This window comes from Budorcas taxicolor, chromosome 1 (assembly GCF_023091745.1).
Source record: "Budorcas taxicolor isolate Tak-1 chromosome 1, Takin1.1, whole genome shotgun sequence".
NCBI lineage: Eukaryota > Metazoa > Chordata > Mammalia > Artiodactyla > Bovidae > Budorcas > Budorcas taxicolor.
Genome location: NC_068910.1, coordinates 123,308,241 through 123,329,457, shown reverse-complemented (window position 1 = coordinate 123,329,457; position 21,217 = coordinate 123,308,241). Strand labels below are relative to the sequence as shown.

The following is a 21,217-nucleotide window of genomic DNA, read 5'->3' as shown; positions in this document are numbered from 1 at the left end:
TGCCGTGGACATTTCAGCGAATGTGAAAATGGCCACCTGTTGTCTTCCTCCCCACTTAACTCTTGGCTCTCTCTTGTTGCTCTTGGTGGTGCTTTCATCACTAAGTCATGTTTGACTCTTGCAACCCCGTGGACTGTAGCCCACCAGGCTTCTCTGTCCATGGGGTTCTCCAGGCAAGAATACTGGAGTGGGTTGCCATTTCCTTCTCCAAAGGATCTTCCCAACCCAAGAATCAAACCCAAGTCTCCTGCATTGCAGACAGATTCTTTACCAACTGAGCTATAAGGGAAGCCCTTGTTAGTCATAAGAAGATTCTTACAAATAATTTTTGTTTCTGTCCATTCAATTCAATATATAAAATGTCTGTAATAAAGATTACGAAGGTAATTTCGGTTTAATCCTTTAGAGAATATGGACATTTCCTTTTCGGTGAGGAATGTGTACAGATACAGGAAGTTTGGCTTGGAAGATCAGAGCAAATATCCCTCCCATAATAGAAATGTTCCAGTGCATTCTCTCTTTTTTTTCCCCTCAGAGAAGACTTAAGACTATTAAGTAGTTTGTCAGAATCAGCCAATTCACTACAACCATTCTCTTGAAGTGAAATTATAGGAAATGAAGACAAAAGAAGCTTAAAAATTCATGAGTTTTTTTAAATTTTTACTGCCAAAACTGACAACTACTGTGGAGACAGTGTGAAGTCTTTGCTTTTACTCCTGTGACTTTCGTAACAGCAGCCACTGTATTTTTAATGGAATATCTTTGAAGTTATTCATATATAAATTTCTACCCTATGATCTAAATGAAGGGGCTGTATTGCTGTTTTCCATAATAATAAGGGAAAAATACTGATTTCTCTCCTAACTGAATGAATATTTTACTTTCTAGTAACTTGGTGAGATGTGAATCATTTCTGTGAACAATCCTAAATAATTCAAAGGATATGCATAGCTCTGATTCCTGTAGGACTCAAGAGGAACTTTTTCTCCCCTTCTTGGCAGAGTGGCTTCCTTTTTTTTTTAATGCTCCCGAGTTCTGTTATCATGAATTGCATGCTATTTAGTGGTTACATATTCAAATTAAAGTAATTAGTGATTTGTTGAAATTCATGAGTTTTCAGGTCATTGCATCTTTACTTTTTGTTCAGTTTTATTGAGGTGTAAATGACAAAATTGTAAGATACTTAAAATGTACATACAATATGGGATTCCCACTGGGTTAATTAATATGTCCATTACTTTACATATTTATTGTGCATGTGTGTGTAAGAAAACTTACATTCTTCTCTCTTAGTAAATTTCAAAATTGTGAGAATATTATCAACTATAGTTACCTTGTTACACGTTAGGTTCTCAGACCTTATTCATCTTGTAACTGAAAATTTGTACCCTTTTTCTGGGCCTTGCCTATTTCTCCCACCTCAAAAGGCACTGGCATTTCTCTCTCTGTTTCTGTAAGTTCAACTTGATTTTCTTTTTTTTAAGATTCCACATATAAGTGATACCACTCAGTGTTTGTCTCAGTCTTTTTTATTTTACTGAGCATAATGCCCTCAGGATTTATCCATATTGTTAATAATGATAGTATTTCCTTCTTTTTTAAGGCTGAGTAACATTCCATTGTGAGCATCAATAGTAAATTTTTTTATCCATTCCTATGTCAATGGATACCTACTTTGTTTCCATTCCTTGGCTATTGTGAATAATGCTTCAATAAATACAGGAGTACACGTATATCAGTGGAAGTGAGAAATAGATTTAAGGGACTAGATCTGATAGTGCCTGATGAACTATGGATGGAGGTTTGTGACATTGTACAGGAGACAGGAATCAAGACCATCCCCAAGAAAAAGAAATGCAAAAAAAAAGAATGGCTGTCTGAGTAGGCCTTACAAATAGCTGCGAAAGACGAGAAGCAAAAAGCAAAGGAGAAAAGGAAAGATACACCCATTTGAATGCAGAGTTCCAAAGAATAGCAAGGAGAGATAAGAAAGCTGTCCTCAATGATCAATGCAAAGAAATGGAGGAAAACAATACAGTAGGAAAGACTAGAGATCTCTTCAAGAAAATTAGAGATACCAAGGGAACATTTCATGCAAAGATGGGCTCAATAAAGGACAGAAATGGTATGGACCTAACAGAAGCAGAAGATATTAAGAAGAGGCGGCAAGAATACACAGAAGAACTATACAAAAAAGATCTTCACGACCCAGATAATCACGATGGTGTGATCACTCACCTAGAGCCAGACATCCTGGAATGTGAAGTCAAGAAGGCCTTAGGAAGCATCACTACAAACAAAGCTAGAGGAGGTGATGGAATTCCAGTTGAGCTAGTTCCAGTCCTAAAAGATGATGCTGTGAAGGTGCTGCACTCAATATGCCAGCAAATTTGGAAAACTCAGCAGTGGCCACAGGACTGGAAAAGGTCAGTTTTCATTCCAGTCACAAAGAAAGGCAATACCAGAGAATGCTCAAACTACCACACAATTGCAGTCATCTCACACACTAGTAAAGTAATGCTTAAAATTCTCCAAGCCAAGCTTCAGCAATACGTGAATCGTGAACTTCCAGATGTTCAAGCTGGTTTTAGAAAAGGCAGAGGAACCAGAGATCAAATTGCCAACATCTGCTGGATCATCAAAAAAACGAGAGTTCCAGAAAAACATCTATTTCTGCTTTGTTGACTATGCCAAAGCCTTTGACTGTGTGGATCACAATAAGCTGTGGAAAATTCTGAAAGAGATGGGTATACCAGACCACCTGACCTGGCTCTTGAGAAACCTATATGCAGGTCAGGAAGCAACAGTTATAACTGGACATGGAACAACAGACTGGTTCCAAATAGGAAAAGGAGTACATCAAGGCTGTATATTGTCACCCTGCTTATTTAACTTGTACGCAGTGTACATTATGAGAAATGCTGGGCTGGATGAAGCACAAGCTGGAATCAAGATTGCCGGGAGAAATATCATTAACCTTGGTTATGCAGATGACACCACCCTTATGGCAGAAAGTGAAGAGGAACTAAAGAGCCTCTTGATGGAAATGAAAGAGGAGAGTGAAAAAGTTGGCTTGAAGCTCAACATTCAGAAAACTAAGATCATGGCATCCAGTCCCATCACTTCATGGTAGATAGATGTGGAAACAGTGTCAGACTTTATTTTTCTGGGCTCCAAAATCACTGCAGATGGTGACTGCAGCCATGAAATTAAAAGATGCTTACTCCTTGGAAGAAAAGTTATGACCAACCTATACAGCATATTAAAAAGGAGAAACATTACTTTGCCAACAAAGGTCCATCTAGTCAAGGCTATGGTTTTTCCAGTGGTCATGTATGGATGTGAGAGTTGGACTATAAAGAAAGCTGAGCACCAAAGAACTGATGCTTTTAAACTGTGGTGTTGGAGAAGACTCTTGAGAGACCCTTGGACTGCAAGGAGATCCAACCAGTCCATCCTAAAGGAGATCAGTCCTGGGTGTTTATTGGAAGGACTGATGTTGAAGCTCAAACTCCAATACTTTGGCCACCTGATGCAGAGAGCTGACTCATTTGAAAAGACCCTGATGCTGGGAAAGATTGAGGGCAGGAGGAGAAGGGGGACAGGATGAGATGGTTGGATGGCATCATCAACTTGATGGACATGGGTTTGGGTAGACTCCAGGAGTTGGTGATGGACAGGGAGGCCTGGCGTGCTGTGGTTCTTGGGGTTGCAAAGAGTCGGACACGACTGATCGACTGAACTGAACTGACACATGTATCTTTGAGATAGTGATTTTGTTTCCCATTGGATATATACTCAGAAGTAAGATTGCTGGGTAATATAGTAGTTCATTTGTAATTTATTGAGGAACCTCCATACTGTTCTCCTTAGTGGCTGTACCAGTTTACATTCCTCCACAGTGTACAACGGTTCCCTTTTTTCCACATCCTCATTAGCATTTGTTATCCCTTGTCTTTTTGTTAATTGCCATCCTAACAGGTGTGAGGTGATAGCTTATTGTCGTTTTGTATACCCCTGATGATTAGTGATTTTGAGCACTTTTTCACATACCCGTTGGCCACTTGTGTGTGTCTTCTTTGGAAAATAGTCTGTTCAGATCCTTTATCCATTTTTTCAAATGAGTTTTTTGTTGTTGCTTTTTTTTTTTTTTTGCTTTTGAGTTATATGAGTTCCTTGTATATTTTGGATATTAACCCTTTACTGGGTAGGTGGTTGCAAATATTTTCTCCCATTCCATAGGTTTCGTTTTCATTGTGTTGTTGGTTTCCCTTCCTGTACAGAAGCTTTTTAGTTTGATGTAGTCCTGCTCATTTATTTTGGCTTTTGTTGCCTTTGCTTTTGGGAGAAGGCAGTGGCACCCCACTCCAGTACTCTTGCCTAGAAAATCCCATGGACAGAGGAGCCTGGTGGGCTGCAGTTCATGGGGTCACTGAGGGTCGGAAATGACTGAGCGACCTCACTTTCACTTTTCACTTTCATGCATTGGAGAAGGAAATGGCAACCCACTCCAGTGTTCTTGCCTGGAGAATCTGGGGATGGGGGAGCCTGGTGGGCTGCCGTCTATGGGGTAGCACAGAGTTGGACACAACTGAAGAGATTTAGCAGCAGCAGCCTTTGCTTTTGGTGTCAAATCCAAGATTTTGATTACTGATTCAGTCTCTTTACCAGAATTAGTCTGTTCAGTTTTCTGATTCTTCATGACTCAGTCATAGTAGGTTACATGTTTCTAGGAATCTATCCATTTCTTCTTATGTTATCTAACTTGTTGGCATTTAATTGTTTATAGTAGTTTTTATTTCTCAGTTTTCTGTAGTAATGTCTTTCATTTCTGACTTTGTCTTTTTTTCCCTTAGTCTAGCTAATGGTTTGTCTGGGTTTTTGTTTTTTGTTTTTTTTAAACAGTTCTTAGCATCTATGATCTTTTTAATCTTCTTTCTAGTCTCTATTTCATTTATTTCTGTTTTAATCTTTATTTCCTTCCTTCTGCTAACTTTGGGCTTAGCTTGTTCTTCTAGTTCCTTTGTGACTCTTGGTTGTTCAGAATCATGTTTAATCTCCACATATTTGTGAATTTTCCAGTTTTCCTCATATTGATTTTTAATTTTATAACATTGAAGTTGGAAAATATGCTTGATATGATTTCAGTCTTTTAAAATTTATTAAGACTTGTTTTATGGCCTAACATATGATCCATCCTGAAGAATGTTCCATGTACACTTGAGAAAAATATGTATTCTGCTGCCAGTGGATAAAATGTTCTGTGTATATCTATTAATTCCATCTAACTTGTTATTTAAGTCCAGTATGTCCGTGTTGATTTTCTGTTTGGGTGACCTGTCCATTGTTGGAAGTGGCTTATCAAAATCCACTACTACTATTGTATTTCTGCTACTTCTCACTTCAAAATGTTAATATTTGCTTTATATATATTTAGGTGCTCCAGTGTTGAGCGCATATCATATAACTTGTTACATCCTCTTGACTGACTTCTTTATCATGACATAATGTCACTTGTTATAGTTTTATACAGGCCTAATGTCTATATTGTCTGATATAAATACAGCTACCCCTGCTCTCCTTACAATCCAAACTACCTGTCTGCATAGAATATCTTCTCCATCCCATCACTTTCAGTCTATTGTGTCCTTAAAGCTGGAGTGAGCCTCTCATTGAAAGCATATAGTCAGGTCTTATGTTTTTATCCGTTCAACTTTAATCTATGTACATTTAAAGCAATTATTAATAGGTGTTGGCTTGCTATTTTGCCATTTTAATTATTTTCTAGCTGTTTTGTAATTTCTTTTTTTCCTTTCTTCCTCTCTTGAGTTCTTTTGATTATATGTATTGTGCTATGATTTATATTTTGTATATTTACTGTAAGTTTATGCTTTGTGGTTACCATAAGGCTTATATAAAACATTTTGTAGTCATCACAGTCTTTAAGCTGATAATTTTGAATGCATACAAAAACTCTGTATTTTTACACTTCTGCCACCATATTTGTGTTACTGTCACACTTTACATCTTTTTATATTGTATATCAAATTATTTAGTTGTTTTTAATACTTTTGTCTTAACTTGTACTAGAGTTTTAAGTGACTCACCATTACAATATTGAGTATTCTGCATTTAACAATATATTTACCTTTATTAGTAAGTTTATACTTTAATATATTTTCATATTACTGATTAGAGAACACTGTTCCTGGGTAGAATATTCTTAATTGGCAGTTTTTTCTTTCAGCACTTGAATATAACATCCCACTTCTCTGGCCTGCGAGGTTTCTGTTGAAAAATCCACTGACAGTTTTGTACTGTCAGTGTATAAGGAATGGCTTTGTATATAAGTTACTTTTTTCTATTGTTTTTAAGATTCTTTGTCTTTAATTTTTGACAGTTTAAACTGTCTTTGTGTGTGTGTCTTTAGATTCATCTTATTTGATACTTTTGGGCTTCTTGAACCTGGATATCTGTTTCTTTCTCAAGGTTAGGGAAGTTTTTCAGCCAGTATTTCTCTGAATAAGCTTTGTTCTCTTTTCTCTTTCTGGGACTCCTATAATATATATATTCTCCCTTTGATGATATCCCATTAGTCCCTTAAGCTATTTTCACTTTTTCTCATTATTTTTTCGTTTCTCTGATTGGATGAATTCCACTGTTCTGTCTGTAAGCTGGCTGAATCTTTTCCTTCAGTTTAGTGTGCTGTTGAACCCCTTTGTTGAATTTTTCAGTTTGATTATTGTATTCTTCAGCTGTGTGATTTATGTTTGGTACTTTTTAATGTTTTCTCTCTCTGTTGAAATTCTCACTTTGTGCATTGCTCTCCTGATGTCAGTTAGCATCCTTATCACCATTATTTTGTAAACACTATTGGGTAAATTGGACTTCCCTGATGGTTCAGACGGTAAAGCATCTGCCTACAATGCAGGAGACCTGGGTTCAATCCCTGGGTTGGGAAGATCTCCTAGAGAAGGAAATGGCAACGCACTCCAGTATTCTTGCCTGGAAAATCCCATGGACAGAGGAGCCTGGTAGGCAACAGTCCATGGGGTCGCAAAGAGTCACATATGACTGAATGACTTCACTATTGGGTAAATCACTTATCTCCATTTCATTAAGATTGGTTTCTGGAAGTTTATCTTGCTCTTTTGTTTGGAACATAGTTCTCTGTTTCTTTATTTTTCTTGACTCTCTGTGTTGGTTTCTGTACATTAAACAGTCACCTCTCCTAGTCTTGACAGAGTGGTCTCAAGAAGATGAACTCATCAGTCAGCCTGGCCCAGATTCCTGGTTGTCTCTCAAACCTTTCTGATTGTCAAAGCCACTGTCTTTGTCTTTAGTAACTCCGCCTGTTTGAGTATGTGTCCAGACTTATCAGTGTCCCCAAAGAAAGGATCTCAGTCAGTACCTTGATGCACACTGATTAGAAGCTGTACCCTTAAGCAGCACCTATGCTGAGTGTGTGTGTGTGTGTGTGTGTGTATATATATATATATGTTTGTGTGTAGTTAAGTATATATATGTATATAATATATATAGTTAAGCCCCTTCCAGGGAGAAACTAGGAGATGTGTGTTTTTCCTGCTCCCTTTCACTGAGTCCTGGTGTATAGCCCTGGGGCTGGGTGGCCAAGGCAATGGGGCTGGAGTCTTTCTGTGCCTATTTAAAACCTGCTTGTTTGCCATACTCCTATGGGACTTGTGATTCTAAGTTCCATTGGCTATCAAAGCCCAGAGGCCCATCCCTCTCAGGTGACGGTCACTGAAGTTAGCGTCTAAAACATGTGTATAAGCCAACATGTATATAAGCTCCCTTCAGAGAAATGCTAGCAATCTGGTTTTACCTTTGGAATGAGCCAGAGGGAGAAAGAAGAGGAAGTACCTAAAGGCTCTCTCAGCCTTTAGGAAGGATCTCAGCCAGCTCCTAGATGCAAGCTAAATTAGAATCTGAACCCTCAAGCAGCAGCTTGTAAAATATGCAGTCACATTCCTTTCAGGGAAAGCCTGGGTGATGGACTTTTTTGCCTGATTTCTCAGAACTGATCGTAGGAGCATAGCCACAGTGAGTACCTCACATCCATTAAGACCTGTTTTTTTGTTTGCTATAGTCTTGTGTGTCTCATGGACACAAGCCTTATTGGCTTTCAGAGCTAGGTGTTTGGGGGGGCCCATCCCTTGCTTGAATGGTTATCTTTAAAATCAGGATGCTAGAAGTGTAGTCCAAACCCTTCATTCCTCGTGGAGACACTGAGGAATCCCTATGGATTGGGATGGCTCAGTGCCATCTCTCCCAATTATATGGCACTGAGCCAGGGATGGAGTTTATGGTGAGACTGTGTCTCAGTCTTTCCTGTCAGTATTTTTGATGTATCACTGTGGGTATTTTCTCATTTGCTTGATGTGGAAAAGTCACACAGCTAGTTTATGGATTTTTTTCAGAGGGAACTGCTCCATATGTAGCTATACATTCAATGCATCCAAAGGAGGAAGGAAGTTTAGTAGCCTCCTATCTCACCATTTTGGTTCCTCCTTGGCATTTTTACTTTTTTTTTTTCCAGAAAGAACTAGAGAAGCAGAAGAGAATTAAGAGGAACCAGCAGCTGGAAGCAATAGCCAAAGAACACTATGAAAGGGTATTGCTAAGAAATAAAGGTCTGGAGCCTTGGAAGAGGCTAAGAATGCGAAGCAAGCAAAACCTCCAGGTAGAGTATCACACTCTTACTCACCTCCCCCCCAACTCAACAGGTGGACTTTCAAATAAACACCCAATTAGGCCTTGAGGTTGTTTGGGGATTTAAAAATCAGAAAGGTAAATGAATTGAGTGTGGATATTTATTTGTTTCAGATAACAGTTTGAAGCATGTATGTATTGTTTTTCTATACTAGTTAGACCACTCTTGTTTATACATTTGGCCAAGTGAATACTGAAAAGTAAGGCTAATATTTTTGGTTGTGAAAACTAGGATTAAAGATGAACAATAATGTTCTACATCGTAAGAATCCTTGAAGATTATACCTTTGTGAATGTGACTCAGGTTACTCTTTTTCCTCCCCTAGCCAATCTGTTCACCTTTCATTCTCTTTGTTCTCTTCTATTTTCACACTTTCTTTCCTTTTTATCTTTTCTAAATGCCCTCCATACTGTTTTTCTGTGTCTCCGATTTTTTGTCCTCTGCCTCTTAATGCCTCTTAGTGTTCTGGAACTACTGAGTATCCCAAACCAGCTAAGGAGGCCAGTTTATGGTGGTCAGGCCTAAGGGCATGAGGAGCGCTCCTATTGGAGGCTTTGCCCCATCTGTGCCCCAAAGTGAAAAGTCACTCAGTCATGTCCAGCTCTTTGCGACCCCATGGACTATACAGTCCATGGACTTCTCCAGGCCAGAATACTGGAGCAGGTAGCCTTTCCTTTCTCCAGGGGATCTTCCCAACTCAGGGATCGAACCCAGGTCTCCCACATTGCAGACAGATTCTTTACCAGCTGAACCACACTATTTTCCCGATAATGAAATGGGAGGGCCGAGCCTTAATCTATTGAGTAAACAAGTGTGGAAATGAAATTTGAATGGAAGTTTGCTTCTTGTAATATACTACCACAAAGATTAGTCATGTCAAATAGTTTGCTATCCGTTCATGTGCTCCTCGTTTTATCTGGCTTTTGTCTATTTCTTTCTTTGTTTTTAAATTATTAATACACAAAAAGCAGAGAGGGAATAACTCACTCTTATCTTCTCATCAGCTCTTCTTTTTTTTGGCCCTGTTTTTGACTGAATAAAATCAAAGGTATAAAATTTACGAAGAAAATAATCTAGCATGAATAACCAAATTTTTTTTAATATTTATTTGGCTGCACCAGGTTGTAGTTGCAGTACTGCAAGGGATCTTTGCTGCCACATGCAGGGTCTTTGTTGTGGCTTGCAGGATCTTTAGTTGAGGCATGAGGAATCTAGTTCCCTGACCAGGGATGGAACCCACGCCTCCTGCACCGGGAGTCTGAAGTCAGCCACTGGACCACCAAGGAAGACCCCCAAATTAAGTTTTTAAAAATTTATTTATAAGAATGTAAAAGAAACCAGAGTTTGAGTTCAAAATGACAGCATAGGCTTTAAATATAGAAAAACTTAATTAAAACCAGAAAAACACAGAGATGAATCCAGCATTTCCAAACTTTCCTATTCATGAAACCATCTGGAAAGCTTGTAAAAATGCGTGTTCCTGTTCCCACCCCCAGGTGTTCTCAGTAGCTCTGGGTTGTTGGCCGGGGCGGTGGGGGTGGTGTGTCAGGGACTCTGCATTTTTTTTAAAGTAGTCTAGGACCTTCCCTGGTGACCCACTGGTTAAGACTCCACCTTCCAGTGTAAGGGACACGGGTTCAATCCCTGGTCAAGGAACTAGGATCCCACGTGCCATGGCCAAAAACATTTTTCAAAAGAAAAAAAAAGTAGCCCAGGAGATTCTGATCCAAGTAGTCTTAGCAGCACATTTTGAGAACCACCTCTCTAGTCTGTATTGAACAACAAGTGTGTTACCTATACTGTTGTAACAAATTACCACAAACAGTGTCTTAAAACACAAATTTTATTGTCTTAAATTTCTGTTTAAGTCAGAAGTCCAAAATCAGACTTCCTGGGCTGAAGTCAAAGTGTCAGTAGGGACAGGTTCCTCCTGGAGGTTCCGGGAGAGAATCTTGTCTCCTGGCTTTTTTCAGCTTCTACTGGCTGCCTGCATTTCATTGCCCATCGCCCCTTCCTCGATTCTCTCTTGATCCCTTACTTTGATGTCACATCTCATATTGATGCTGTTCCTCCTGCCTCCCTCTTACAAGAACGCTTGTGATTACATTTAGAGCTCTGCCATATAATCCAGGACCATCTCCCCATCTTAAGATCCTTCACTTAATCACATCTGCAAAATCCCTTTTACCTTATAAGGTAACATATCTGCAGATTCCAGTGATTTAGCCTGTGGCCATCCTGAGGCCACTGTTCAGCCTACCACACAGGATAACAGAATGTTAGAATACTAGTAATCCTCTCCCATCTCTTTCAATTTGTAAAGAAACTGAGCCTCAGAAAGGAAAACTCACTTGCTTAAGGTCACACAGCACATTGGTCGCAAAGCTAGGAGGGAACTCAGCAGCCCCTTCCTCCAAAAATCCTGCCCAGTTCAGGCATGTCTTCTGTGCTGGGTAGGAATCAGAGGGATATGTAGATACCAACCACCAGCTAAAAGTTTAAAAAAACAAAAAAAAGTAACAGTGCTGGAGAATAGTAAGAGGAAGCAGTAGCTGCTTCGTCCATCAGAGTTGACTTCCAGGAAAGGATAGAAAAAATTAAGAATGAAAGATGATCTAGTTAAACAGTTACTGGCTTCTTTATACTGCATTTTGTGTTGTTTTCAGAAGAGTTATTTAGCATTTTCCCTACAACTCACATGTACCGTATTCCATTTGTTCCAATAACCACTTTTAGAATTTTAAAGGCATCTTCTGACTATCTTTTTCTCCCTGGTTCTCTTGTGTTTTCCTCTAAGGGAGGGTAGGAGGCAATGTGTTTCTGGCTCCTCTTGCCTTTTGGCTCCCAGGTGCCACAGAGACCTCCTGGGAGTGTGTGTGACTAGCCAGTACGTGTGACTGCCAAGGGACTCATTCAGGTCAGTCACATTCACATTGCTCAGTGGTGAGACAAGGCTTAGAAAACATGCCCAGTTTTCTGGAGAGGACTAAGAGAGAACATCATGAGAAACGCTGGGCTGGAAGAAGCACAAGCTGGAATCAAGATTGCCGGGAGAAATATCAATAACCTCAGATATGCAGATGACACCACCCTTGGCAGAAAGTGAAGAGGAACTAAAGAGCCTCTTGATGAAAGTGAAAGAGGAAAGTGAAAAAGTTGGCTTTAAGCTCAACATTCAGAAAACTAAGATCATGGCATCTCGTCCCATCACTTCATGGGAAATAGATGGGGAAACAGTGGAAACAGTGTCAGACTTTATTTTTTTTGGCTCCAGAATCACTGCAGATGGTGATTCAGCCATGAAATTAAAGACGCTTACTCCTTGGAAGGAAAGTTATGACCAACCTAGACAGCATATTGAAAAGGAGAAACATTACTTTGCCAACAAAGGTCCATCTAGTCAAGGCTATGGTTTTCCCAGTGGTCATGTATGAATGTGAGAGTTGGACTGTGAAGAAAGCTGAGCACCGAAGAATTGATGCTTTTGAACTGTGGTGTTGGAGAAGACTCTTGAGAGTCCCTTGGACTGCAAGGAGATCCAACCAGTCCATTCTGAAGGAGATGAGCCCTGGGATTTCTTTGGAGGGAATGATGCTGAAGCTGAAACTCCAGTACTTTGGCCACCTGATGCGAAGAGTTGAGTCATTGGAAAAGACTCTGATGCTGGGAGGGATTGGGGGCAGGAGGAAAAGGGGACGACAGAGGATGAGATGGCTGGATGGCATCACGGACTCGATAGACGTGAGTCTGAGTGAACTCCGGGAGTTGGTGATGGACAGGGAGGCCTGGCGTGCTGCGATTCATGGGGTCACAAAGAGTCGGACACAACTGAGTGACTGAACTGAACTGAAGAGAGAAAGGCTTTTTCCTCTGACCTCTTGAAAGAATGGAACAGTTACTTTTTAAAATCTATAAAGTCAGAGTTGTATGTTTATTTTGATAGAATGATACTCTGAGCCTTTTAAGTTGGTAAGACATTAAATTATTCATCATTATTTTTCTATCAAATTATTCTGTGGTTTACTGATAATGTCTAAATTTCAATGCTAGTGACAGCTCATTCTGCAAAACAAATTGAAAGTATTGGCACTTCCTCAATTAGACAGTGGTTAAGTAGATAATAAAGAGAGGTTTGTTATGCAGTTGCTGCCCAAGCTCCTGGAGATCAAAACAGACTGTTGCCAGCCACCCACTTCAAAACTCAATACAAGTGACCTAATGGTTTTGGAGGTTGTTTATTCCATTTCCTTAATAACCAGCCAGTCATTGTGGTCTTCAGAGTCAGTATTGAAAGGCTATGCATTCTGTGAATCTAAAATCCCCATATAATACAGTCAAAGTTTTTAGGACATAAATGAATGTCCTTAAGAGAGTAACTGCCTATGTGGGGTTTACAGCATCACTTGCCAAGGTGATGTGTATTTCCTTAAATGATTTAGGATATAAGAGATAATTTCCTTTTCTCATTTAAAACATTGTCCAGGTGGCCAAAGAGCATCACTCTTTGACCCTACAGAGGAAATGCCTGCTGACCTGGTTCCAGTGGTGTCAGGAAAGCCTGGCTAAGAAGATGGCCCAGGCTGATCAATTTTATTCAGAAATATTGCTTAGGAGAGTTATCCGGAGCTGGCTACAGGTAAGGCCACAAAGAAGAGAGTTTTAAATACATGTCTCTGCCCAACCCTATGCAAGAAAAGTAGGTGTACTCCAGATGTCAAGTCATTATGTTTTTTTCAAGAACAATATAGAAGAGGAAATTCAATCCATTGCTTTGAACTGAATTTGAAAATGTCCGATCTGTTCTTTGTTAGTATAAAACCTTAAGCACATTTCTTTTCACACAGAGAGTACCCATATAAACTGTAATGTGTCACTACCTCAGCTTTTGTTTTTATACTAATCTGTTTCTTGTCCCATAATTGCTCAAGTGATTTTACTAGGAACCTGCCCCCTTGGTCCTAGAAGGGTTTCTACCCCTCTGATTCCATTATTATCTTTTGAATCCATGACAGAGGATATGGCCTTGGCTGCCATATCCTCCTCATGCCTCCAGTGTCCTTTGTTTTGATTCTTTCTCTTTTGTACTATTTGCTCCAATTTTTTGTCTATGATATTATATGCCTCACTTTTCCCCCGTCTTTATCCCCAGCACCTGATTGATCTAGACGAAGAAGTAAGAAAACTGTGCGTACATTTTCTTCAGAAGAAGATTTTCAGGGCCTGGCGTGACATGGTCAGGGAGGCCAGGGTCGATTCTCAGAACAAGTACCAGATTGCGGTGGAACACAGTGACAGGTGAGGTTTTCATCTCTGAAAATTCACTCACAATTTCACAATTGCCTGGGGCAGAGGCTAGAAGAGCTGACCACTCAGAGATGCCTGGCAGGGTTGGCAGCCCCAGCTTGCCCCCTGACTCTGTGGGTGAAGACGGGAGTAACCCCCTGGAACTCCAGGGTCCCCCTCTTTAAAATGAAAGAAAAAAAATAAATAAAATGAAGAGGAGGAGGAAGATGATGCTTGCCTCCCATCTCACAGGATGGGTCAGAAAATAATGTGAAATACACGCAAAGGCGCAGAAGCAGAGGCACTGTATTCTTTGTCGTATAGTTTTACCTTTTCTTTTTTCAAATATTCTTTATTGTGAAATACAACGCAAATATAGAAAAGTGCTTAACTCATACCAGCACAGCTTAATGCACACTGTAAAGGGGATGACACTGCTGCCGCCACCGTCACCACCCCTGAGGTCGAGGAGTAGGACTCTGTTGGCCCCAGGAGCCCCCGCGGGCTCCTCTCTAGTCACGGGTCCCATTGTCTCCTCACAGAGGTAAACTACCCTCCCGACCTTTATGATAAACACGTCCTTGCACTCCTTTTATTTTTACCTCCAAAGTATGAAGTCAAGACTTGGAGATTTATATAAGTAGAATCATATGTCCTGTTAATATTTATAATACAGTAATGACTTATTTAATTCAGTGTCTTTGGGGAATAAACTATTCCATATAAATACACTAGGACTTCCCTGTAACTCAAGATGGTAAAGAATCTGCCTGCAATGCAGGAGACCTGGGTTCGACCCCTGGGTTGGGAAGATCCTCTGGAGCAGGAAATGGCTACCCACCCCAGTATTCTTGCCTGGAGAATCCCATGGACAGAGGAGCCTAGTGGGTTACAGTCCATGGGGTCGCATGACTGAGCAAATAACACTAAGTACATTATTTGTTTTCTAAGTCAAGCATTTTGGATAAAAATATTCTAAACTTCACTAGGTACTTCCGTTGGAAAGTAAGCAAATGATTTGTCCTTTATTGGTTATTTAATGTCATTTCTTACAGTTAATGTTGAGTTTCACCTTCAGGTTCTGAGGTGTGAAGACTGCTGTGAAGGTGTATGTCCCTTTTCTCACTGTATTGATTCATTTTTGGTTGCTTTGCTTTCATTTGTATGTAAGTGGTGTGTGTGTATCTTTTTTTTTTTTTTTAATGCGTTTCTATCATGTTGCCAGTGGGGTGCCCACCTCTAGCAAAACCTTGTTTAATTTATAAGTACTAAAATCTGTGGGCTGGGAAAACATAAGCAAGTTGATTCTAATTTTGTCTAAAATAAATAGGCAATGAATGAAGGTATTCAGAGGGCCTGCCTCTGAATAAATGCTCACATTTGAACCTCCCTATTCCTCTTTTATAAAATGAGGATAACTGCAGACCATTTTATGGGGTTGTTGTGAGGACTAAACAAGGTAACAAAGGTCCTCAGTTAATGCAGTTAATGCACTGCTGACCCAAAATAATAGCTGTGTTTTTTTGTTTTTGTTAATACATTATTATTAAATACCCTTTTTGTCCAAATCTGTGTTTTCTGTTTCTCAGCTGCCAAAAACAGACTGAGAGATTCACTGAGGCAGCTGCCTGATGCAACATGGGGGCAGTGAGAGGGCTTTCATACACGCTATTTCACCTGATGAGTGTAGGCTTCGGAGGGGGTCGTGGTATGTCAGGAGTTGCATTTTCAGGTAAAGAAACTGAAGTTACACTTGGTCGGTGAATTGCCCAAATAACAGATGGTGGAGCCTGAACTCCAGATCAGGTTTGAGGTTTTCTGACTCTAAATCATTCTCTTCTTGCTAAGTTAGTCTTCTTCCCCACTTTTCTAATTCAATCTCATTTGTAAACTAAAATACAATAGTAAGATAGTGGTCCTATTCAGAGTGTAAAGTAACAAAATCAGTGTGTGAATCCATGCAGTCCACAAGAATCTCAGCCAACATCTACTTGGTGTAAAAGTACTGCAGTGACTTCGTCTCTTCCTGCTCCGCACCTTGTTCACGCGGTCCAGCCCCACTAGCCTCCTTCAGCGTTCCTTGGACAAACACTCGATCTGCGTCACAGCTCTCACATGACCCAGAGCTCCTCACCAATCAGGTTTCCTCTCAAAAGCACGCCAACTGCCTGCATTCATTCCTCTCCAGTAACCTGCCCTATTTTCTTCACAGCACTGGAGACCCTGAAATTGTCATTTACTGTTTACATGTTTATCATCGGTCAGTCCCCATCACATCTTGCTTGCAGCTGTGTCCTCAGCATAACAAAGCCTAGTACATGGTTGCATGATAGATTTTTGGTACATGAATGGATGTTTTATTGCTGCAGTGACACTAATATTTAGTCACAGATCTTTTAAAAGGAACTTTTAACACTTAAAAATTGATACCGAGTTCTTAATTCAACTTTATTTGAATGAAAGAATATTGTACAGAAAAGCTGTGGAAGAAAAATCTCAGTACTACTGAGAAAGATGATTCCTAACAAGACCATGAGGTTTAATTCTGCATATCTGAATCACTTCTAGGTATATATAATTTGTAATTGGATAGGTTTATAATGTTAACAAATCTGATATTTTATACATGGCAGGACTAAGAGATGTCTCCACACATGAGTCTCTCATTATCGGTAGTTTTCGTGTAGTTCTGCATTTAGAGCTTAGCTATGCACTTGGCCAGTTCGTCTCAACTGAACTAGTACTTCTTATTTTTCTGGTATTGCCTTGATACTGTAGTTCTTAACCACTTTGCAATCAAAGGCCCCTGTGAGGCAGTAATGAAAGTCACAGACCTGCTCTCTAGAAAATGCACATCTGCACATTACATACAACTTCACACAAATTGTCAAGGAGTTTGTGAATGTTTGTCAAGGACCTCAGGTGAATGGATGTAGGAAGGTAGATAGATGTAGACAGATATAGATGGGTAGGTAGGTAAGACTATAAATAAGCACAAAATAAGTGAATGTGACCATATGCTTTAGGAGTTCAGAGGAAGGAAGACAAATGTAGGCAGAAAATTCCCCCAAGAGGCAGAGTTGTTAGGATAGAACAGTAGTAGCTAAAATGCAGAAGTCAGAAAATGGGAGTGTTGCCAGAAAAAAGGTGTGAAAAGCAGGTGAGAGTGGGAGATAGGGTCAAGGTCTGGTAGTGGGGGTCATGGAGCCAAGTACAGGAAGCTACCAATGGTCGAAATGGATGCTAGATGGATGAAAGAAGAAATAAAATGAAGCAGCTCCACTCCTTGAAGCCATTTTTAACTGAACAGTAATACCTCCACCAAAAAAAAAAAAAAATCAGCATTATCAGAAACATCAACTACCAGCCATAAAATTAATGGGGGCTGAAATGCATTCTAGGGGGTGCTTCATGAGAAGGTCAAGAAGCCAGAATAAGTCCCATCTATGCCACTACTTTGGAGAAGGCAATGGCAACCCACTGCAGTACTCTTGCCTGAAAAATCCCATGGACGGAGAAGCCTGGTGGGCTGCAGTCATGGGGTCGCTAAGAGTCAGGCACGACTGAGTGACTTCATTTTCACTTTTCACTTTCATGCATTGGAGAAGGAAATGGCAACCCACTCCAGTGTCCTTGCCTGGAGCATCCCAGGGACGGGGGAGCCTGGTTGGCTGCTGTCTATGGGGTCGCACGGAGTCGGACACGACTGAAGCGACTTAGCAGCAGCAGCAGCAGCAGCATGCCACTACTTATTAAAATATAAACTTAGCTATTCTTGCCTCTGCCTTTACTCAAGACATGCCCTCTTCTAGGAAAGCCTTTTCTTTGCCTGGTAAAAATTCAGTTCAGGATGGATCAAGATGGCAGAGTAGGAGGACATAGAGCTCACTTCTCCCCACAAGCACATGAAAAATAAGTCTACAAATGGAACAGTTCTCACAGAACACTAACAGAAACCATCAGAAGAAGTTGCAAGAAAGATCTCCACTTAACAGGGCAGTACAGGAAAAAGGTACTGGGTCAGGACCTGGGCCCCTGGGGGTGGATCTGAAAGGAAGAGAAGGTCTCTATGGGCAGACCCTTGCCCTGGGGAATGAGTAGGCTGAGCTATAGTCTGGGCATGCCAGTCCTGGGGTTCTGTGCAGAGGAGACAAGCGCCTTTGGCTGCTGAGAGAATCACTGGAACAAATAGAAGGGCTGGAGAAGCCTAACTCTATTCACAAGGAGTGCATGTAAGTTGGCTTGCCAACAACCAGGGCAGAGAGAGCCTTGCATTGGTAGCTGCTGCCTTGCCAGACTCACTAATCCAAATGGGGTGAACACCCCTGCACTGCATGGGGGTCAACCAGGCCCAGGGAGGAGGCTCACCTAGGGACAGCCCAGGGGGATGTGATCCAAGTAGGGTGGTGGTGACCACTGTCAGAGCTCACTCCAGCGATGCCACAGGAGCACACCAGGGTCCCTCTCCCAGAGCACCCCAACTCCCACCCACTCCACACCACACCTTAGCATTGGGTCTGGGGCAGAGAGGTCCTGAGACAAGGCTGCCACAGAAGCAGCCCAGATACCTCAATTCCTGCAGCCACAGTGCCCTGACCCTCAGCTCCAGCCTAGCAAATGCCTGGCCCCACCCACTGCACACTACAGCTTGCACTAGATCTGGGACAAACACAGTGGGGAAAGAGACCTTGGCCTGCATCTGAGTGAGGCCCAGGTCACCTATTTAGGTGCTACATCAGTGCCCTGTAGGTGCTTGAGCCCCACTTACTCCAGCACTCCCCTCCTCTGGGGCAGGGCATGCACTCAAGGGGAATGGAACCTGATCCTCAGGGCTTCTACTCCAGCGACTGGTAGCCTGACAGGGTAGTGACTGCCACAGAGCAGAAAGTAAGTCCTGCCCCTGCACTGGATTTAGATCAAAACCACACCTCCATCAAGGTGACAAGGCTGGCACAGCCTGAGGACAGACATGGCTGGCGTTCATATCAAAACCTGCTCTCTCACAAAAAACACGGGACACACAGTCTACACAGGGATCTCTCACATAGAAATACTCCTTCAAGACCACAAGGGATAACTAAATACATGGAGACAGAAAATTTAAGTGAAAAGGAAGAGGAACTACTCCCAGTTAAAAGAGCAAGAGAAGTCCCCTAAAAGAACTAATAATAAAACAGAGCTCACCACTCTACCAGACCTTGAGTTCGGAAAGGTATTGATAATAATAAAAATGCTAACCAAATTAAGAAATATTATCATTATAAACACAGAACTATAACAAGGAACTAAAAACTAAAAAAAGAAAAAATTAAACCAATCAAAGATAATTCAGTTTCCAAGATAAAAAGCAATCTGGAAGCAATGGATAGCAGAATAGGTTATCTGGAAGATAGAATAATGGAAATCAGAATAGCAAACAGACAAATGAAAAAAAGATGAACACAACATATGAGATCTATGGGATAATATAAAATGTGCCAACCTACATGTAACAGGCATTTCAGAAAGTGAAAAGAGAAAGGGATCAAAAATGTATTTGAAGAAATTATGGCTGAAAACTTCCCAAATCTAAAGAAGGAAAAAGATATTCAGGTACAGGAAGCACAAAAGGTCCCAAACAGAATAAACCCAAAGAGACCCACACCAAGACATATCATAATTAAAATGGCAGAGCTTAGGATTCTTAAGGCAGCAAGAGAAAAATAGTTATTAAAAAAAAACAACCATAAAGCTATCAGCTGATTTCCCTGCAGGCCAGAAGAAAGTGGCCTGATGTATTCAAAGTTCGAAAGAGAAAAATCTGCAAACTAGGATACTCTACCCAGCAAGATTAACATTTAAAACGGAAGAAGAGATAAGAATTTCTCAGACAGGCAAACACTAAAAGAATTCAGTAATACCAAACCTAACCTAAAAGAAATGTTGGAAGGTCTTCTCTACATGGAAAGAATTCACTTAGAAAAGGGAAATTCCCAATAGGAAGACCAAATATATAGTTAAGGATTGAAGATCACTTCAATAAGCCAGGACCATCCCCAAGGAAAAGAAATGCAAAAAAGCAAAATGGCTGTCTGAGGAGGCCTTACAAATAGCTGTGAAAAGCAAAGGAAAAAGGAAAGATACACCCATTTGAATGAAGAGTTCCAAAGAATAGCAAGGAGAGATAAAGCCTTCCTCAGCGATCAGTGCAAAGAAATAGAGGAAAACAACAGAATGGGAAAGACTAGAGATCTCTTCAAGAAAATTAGAGATACCAAGGGAACATTTCATGCAAAGATGGGCACAATAAAGGACAGAAAAGGTAGGGACCTAACAGAAGCAGAATATATTAAGAAGAGGTGGCAAGAATACACAGAAGAACTGTACAAAAAAGATCTTCATGACCCAGATAGTCATGATGATGTGATCACTCACCTAGAGCCAGACATCCTGGAATGTGAAGTCAAGTGGGCCTTAGGAAGCATCACCACGAACAAAGCTAGTGGAGGTGATGGAACACCAGTTGAGCTATTTCAAATCCTGAAACATGACGCTGTGAAAATGTTGCACTCAATATGCCAGCAAATTTGGAAAACTCAGCAGTGGCCACAGGACTGGAAAAGGTCAGTTTTCATTCCAATCCCAAAGAACGGCAATGCCAAAGAATGCTCAAACTACTGCACAATTGCACTCATCTCACACACTAGTAAAGTAATGCTCAAAATTCTCCAAGCCAAGCTTCAGCAATAGATGAACTGTGATCTTCCAGATGTTCAAGCTGGTTTTAGAAAAGGCAGAGGAACCAGAGATCAAATTGCCAATATCTTCTAGATCATCGAAAAAGCAAGAGAGTTCCAGAAAAACATCTATTTCTGCTTTATTGACTATGCCAAAGCCTTTGACTGTGTGGATCACAATAAACTGTGGAAAATTCTGAAAGAGATGGGCATACCAGACCACCTGACTTGCCTCTTGAGAAACCTGTATGCAGGTCAGGAAGCAACAGTTAGAACTGGACATGGAACAACAGACTGGTTCCAAATAGGAAAAGTTGTACATCAAGGCTGTATACTGTCACCCTGCTTATTTAACTTATATGCAGAGTACATCATGAGAAACACTGGGCTGGAGGAAGCACAAGCTGGAATCAAGATTGCCAGGAAAAATATCAATAACCTCAGATATGCAGACGACACCACCCTTATGACAGAAAGTGAAGAG

At 40.7% G+C, this 21,217-nt stretch overlaps 1 protein-coding gene across 1 annotated transcript in view; it reads left to right on the top strand.

Annotated features, from left to right (window-relative positions):
• Positions 1-21,217, top strand: part of CCDC191 (coiled-coil domain containing 191) — a 95,072-nt gene that overhangs the window by 68,188 nt on the left and 5,667 nt on the right. Inside the window, exons 14-16 of the mRNA XM_052647418.1 lie at positions 8,561-8,704; positions 13,218-13,370; positions 13,884-14,029. Coding sequence (XP_052503378.1) covers positions 8,561-8,704; positions 13,218-13,370; positions 13,884-14,029 — 443 coding nt within the window. The remainder of the gene's footprint in view (positions 1-8,560; positions 8,705-13,217; positions 13,371-13,883; positions 14,030-21,217) is intronic.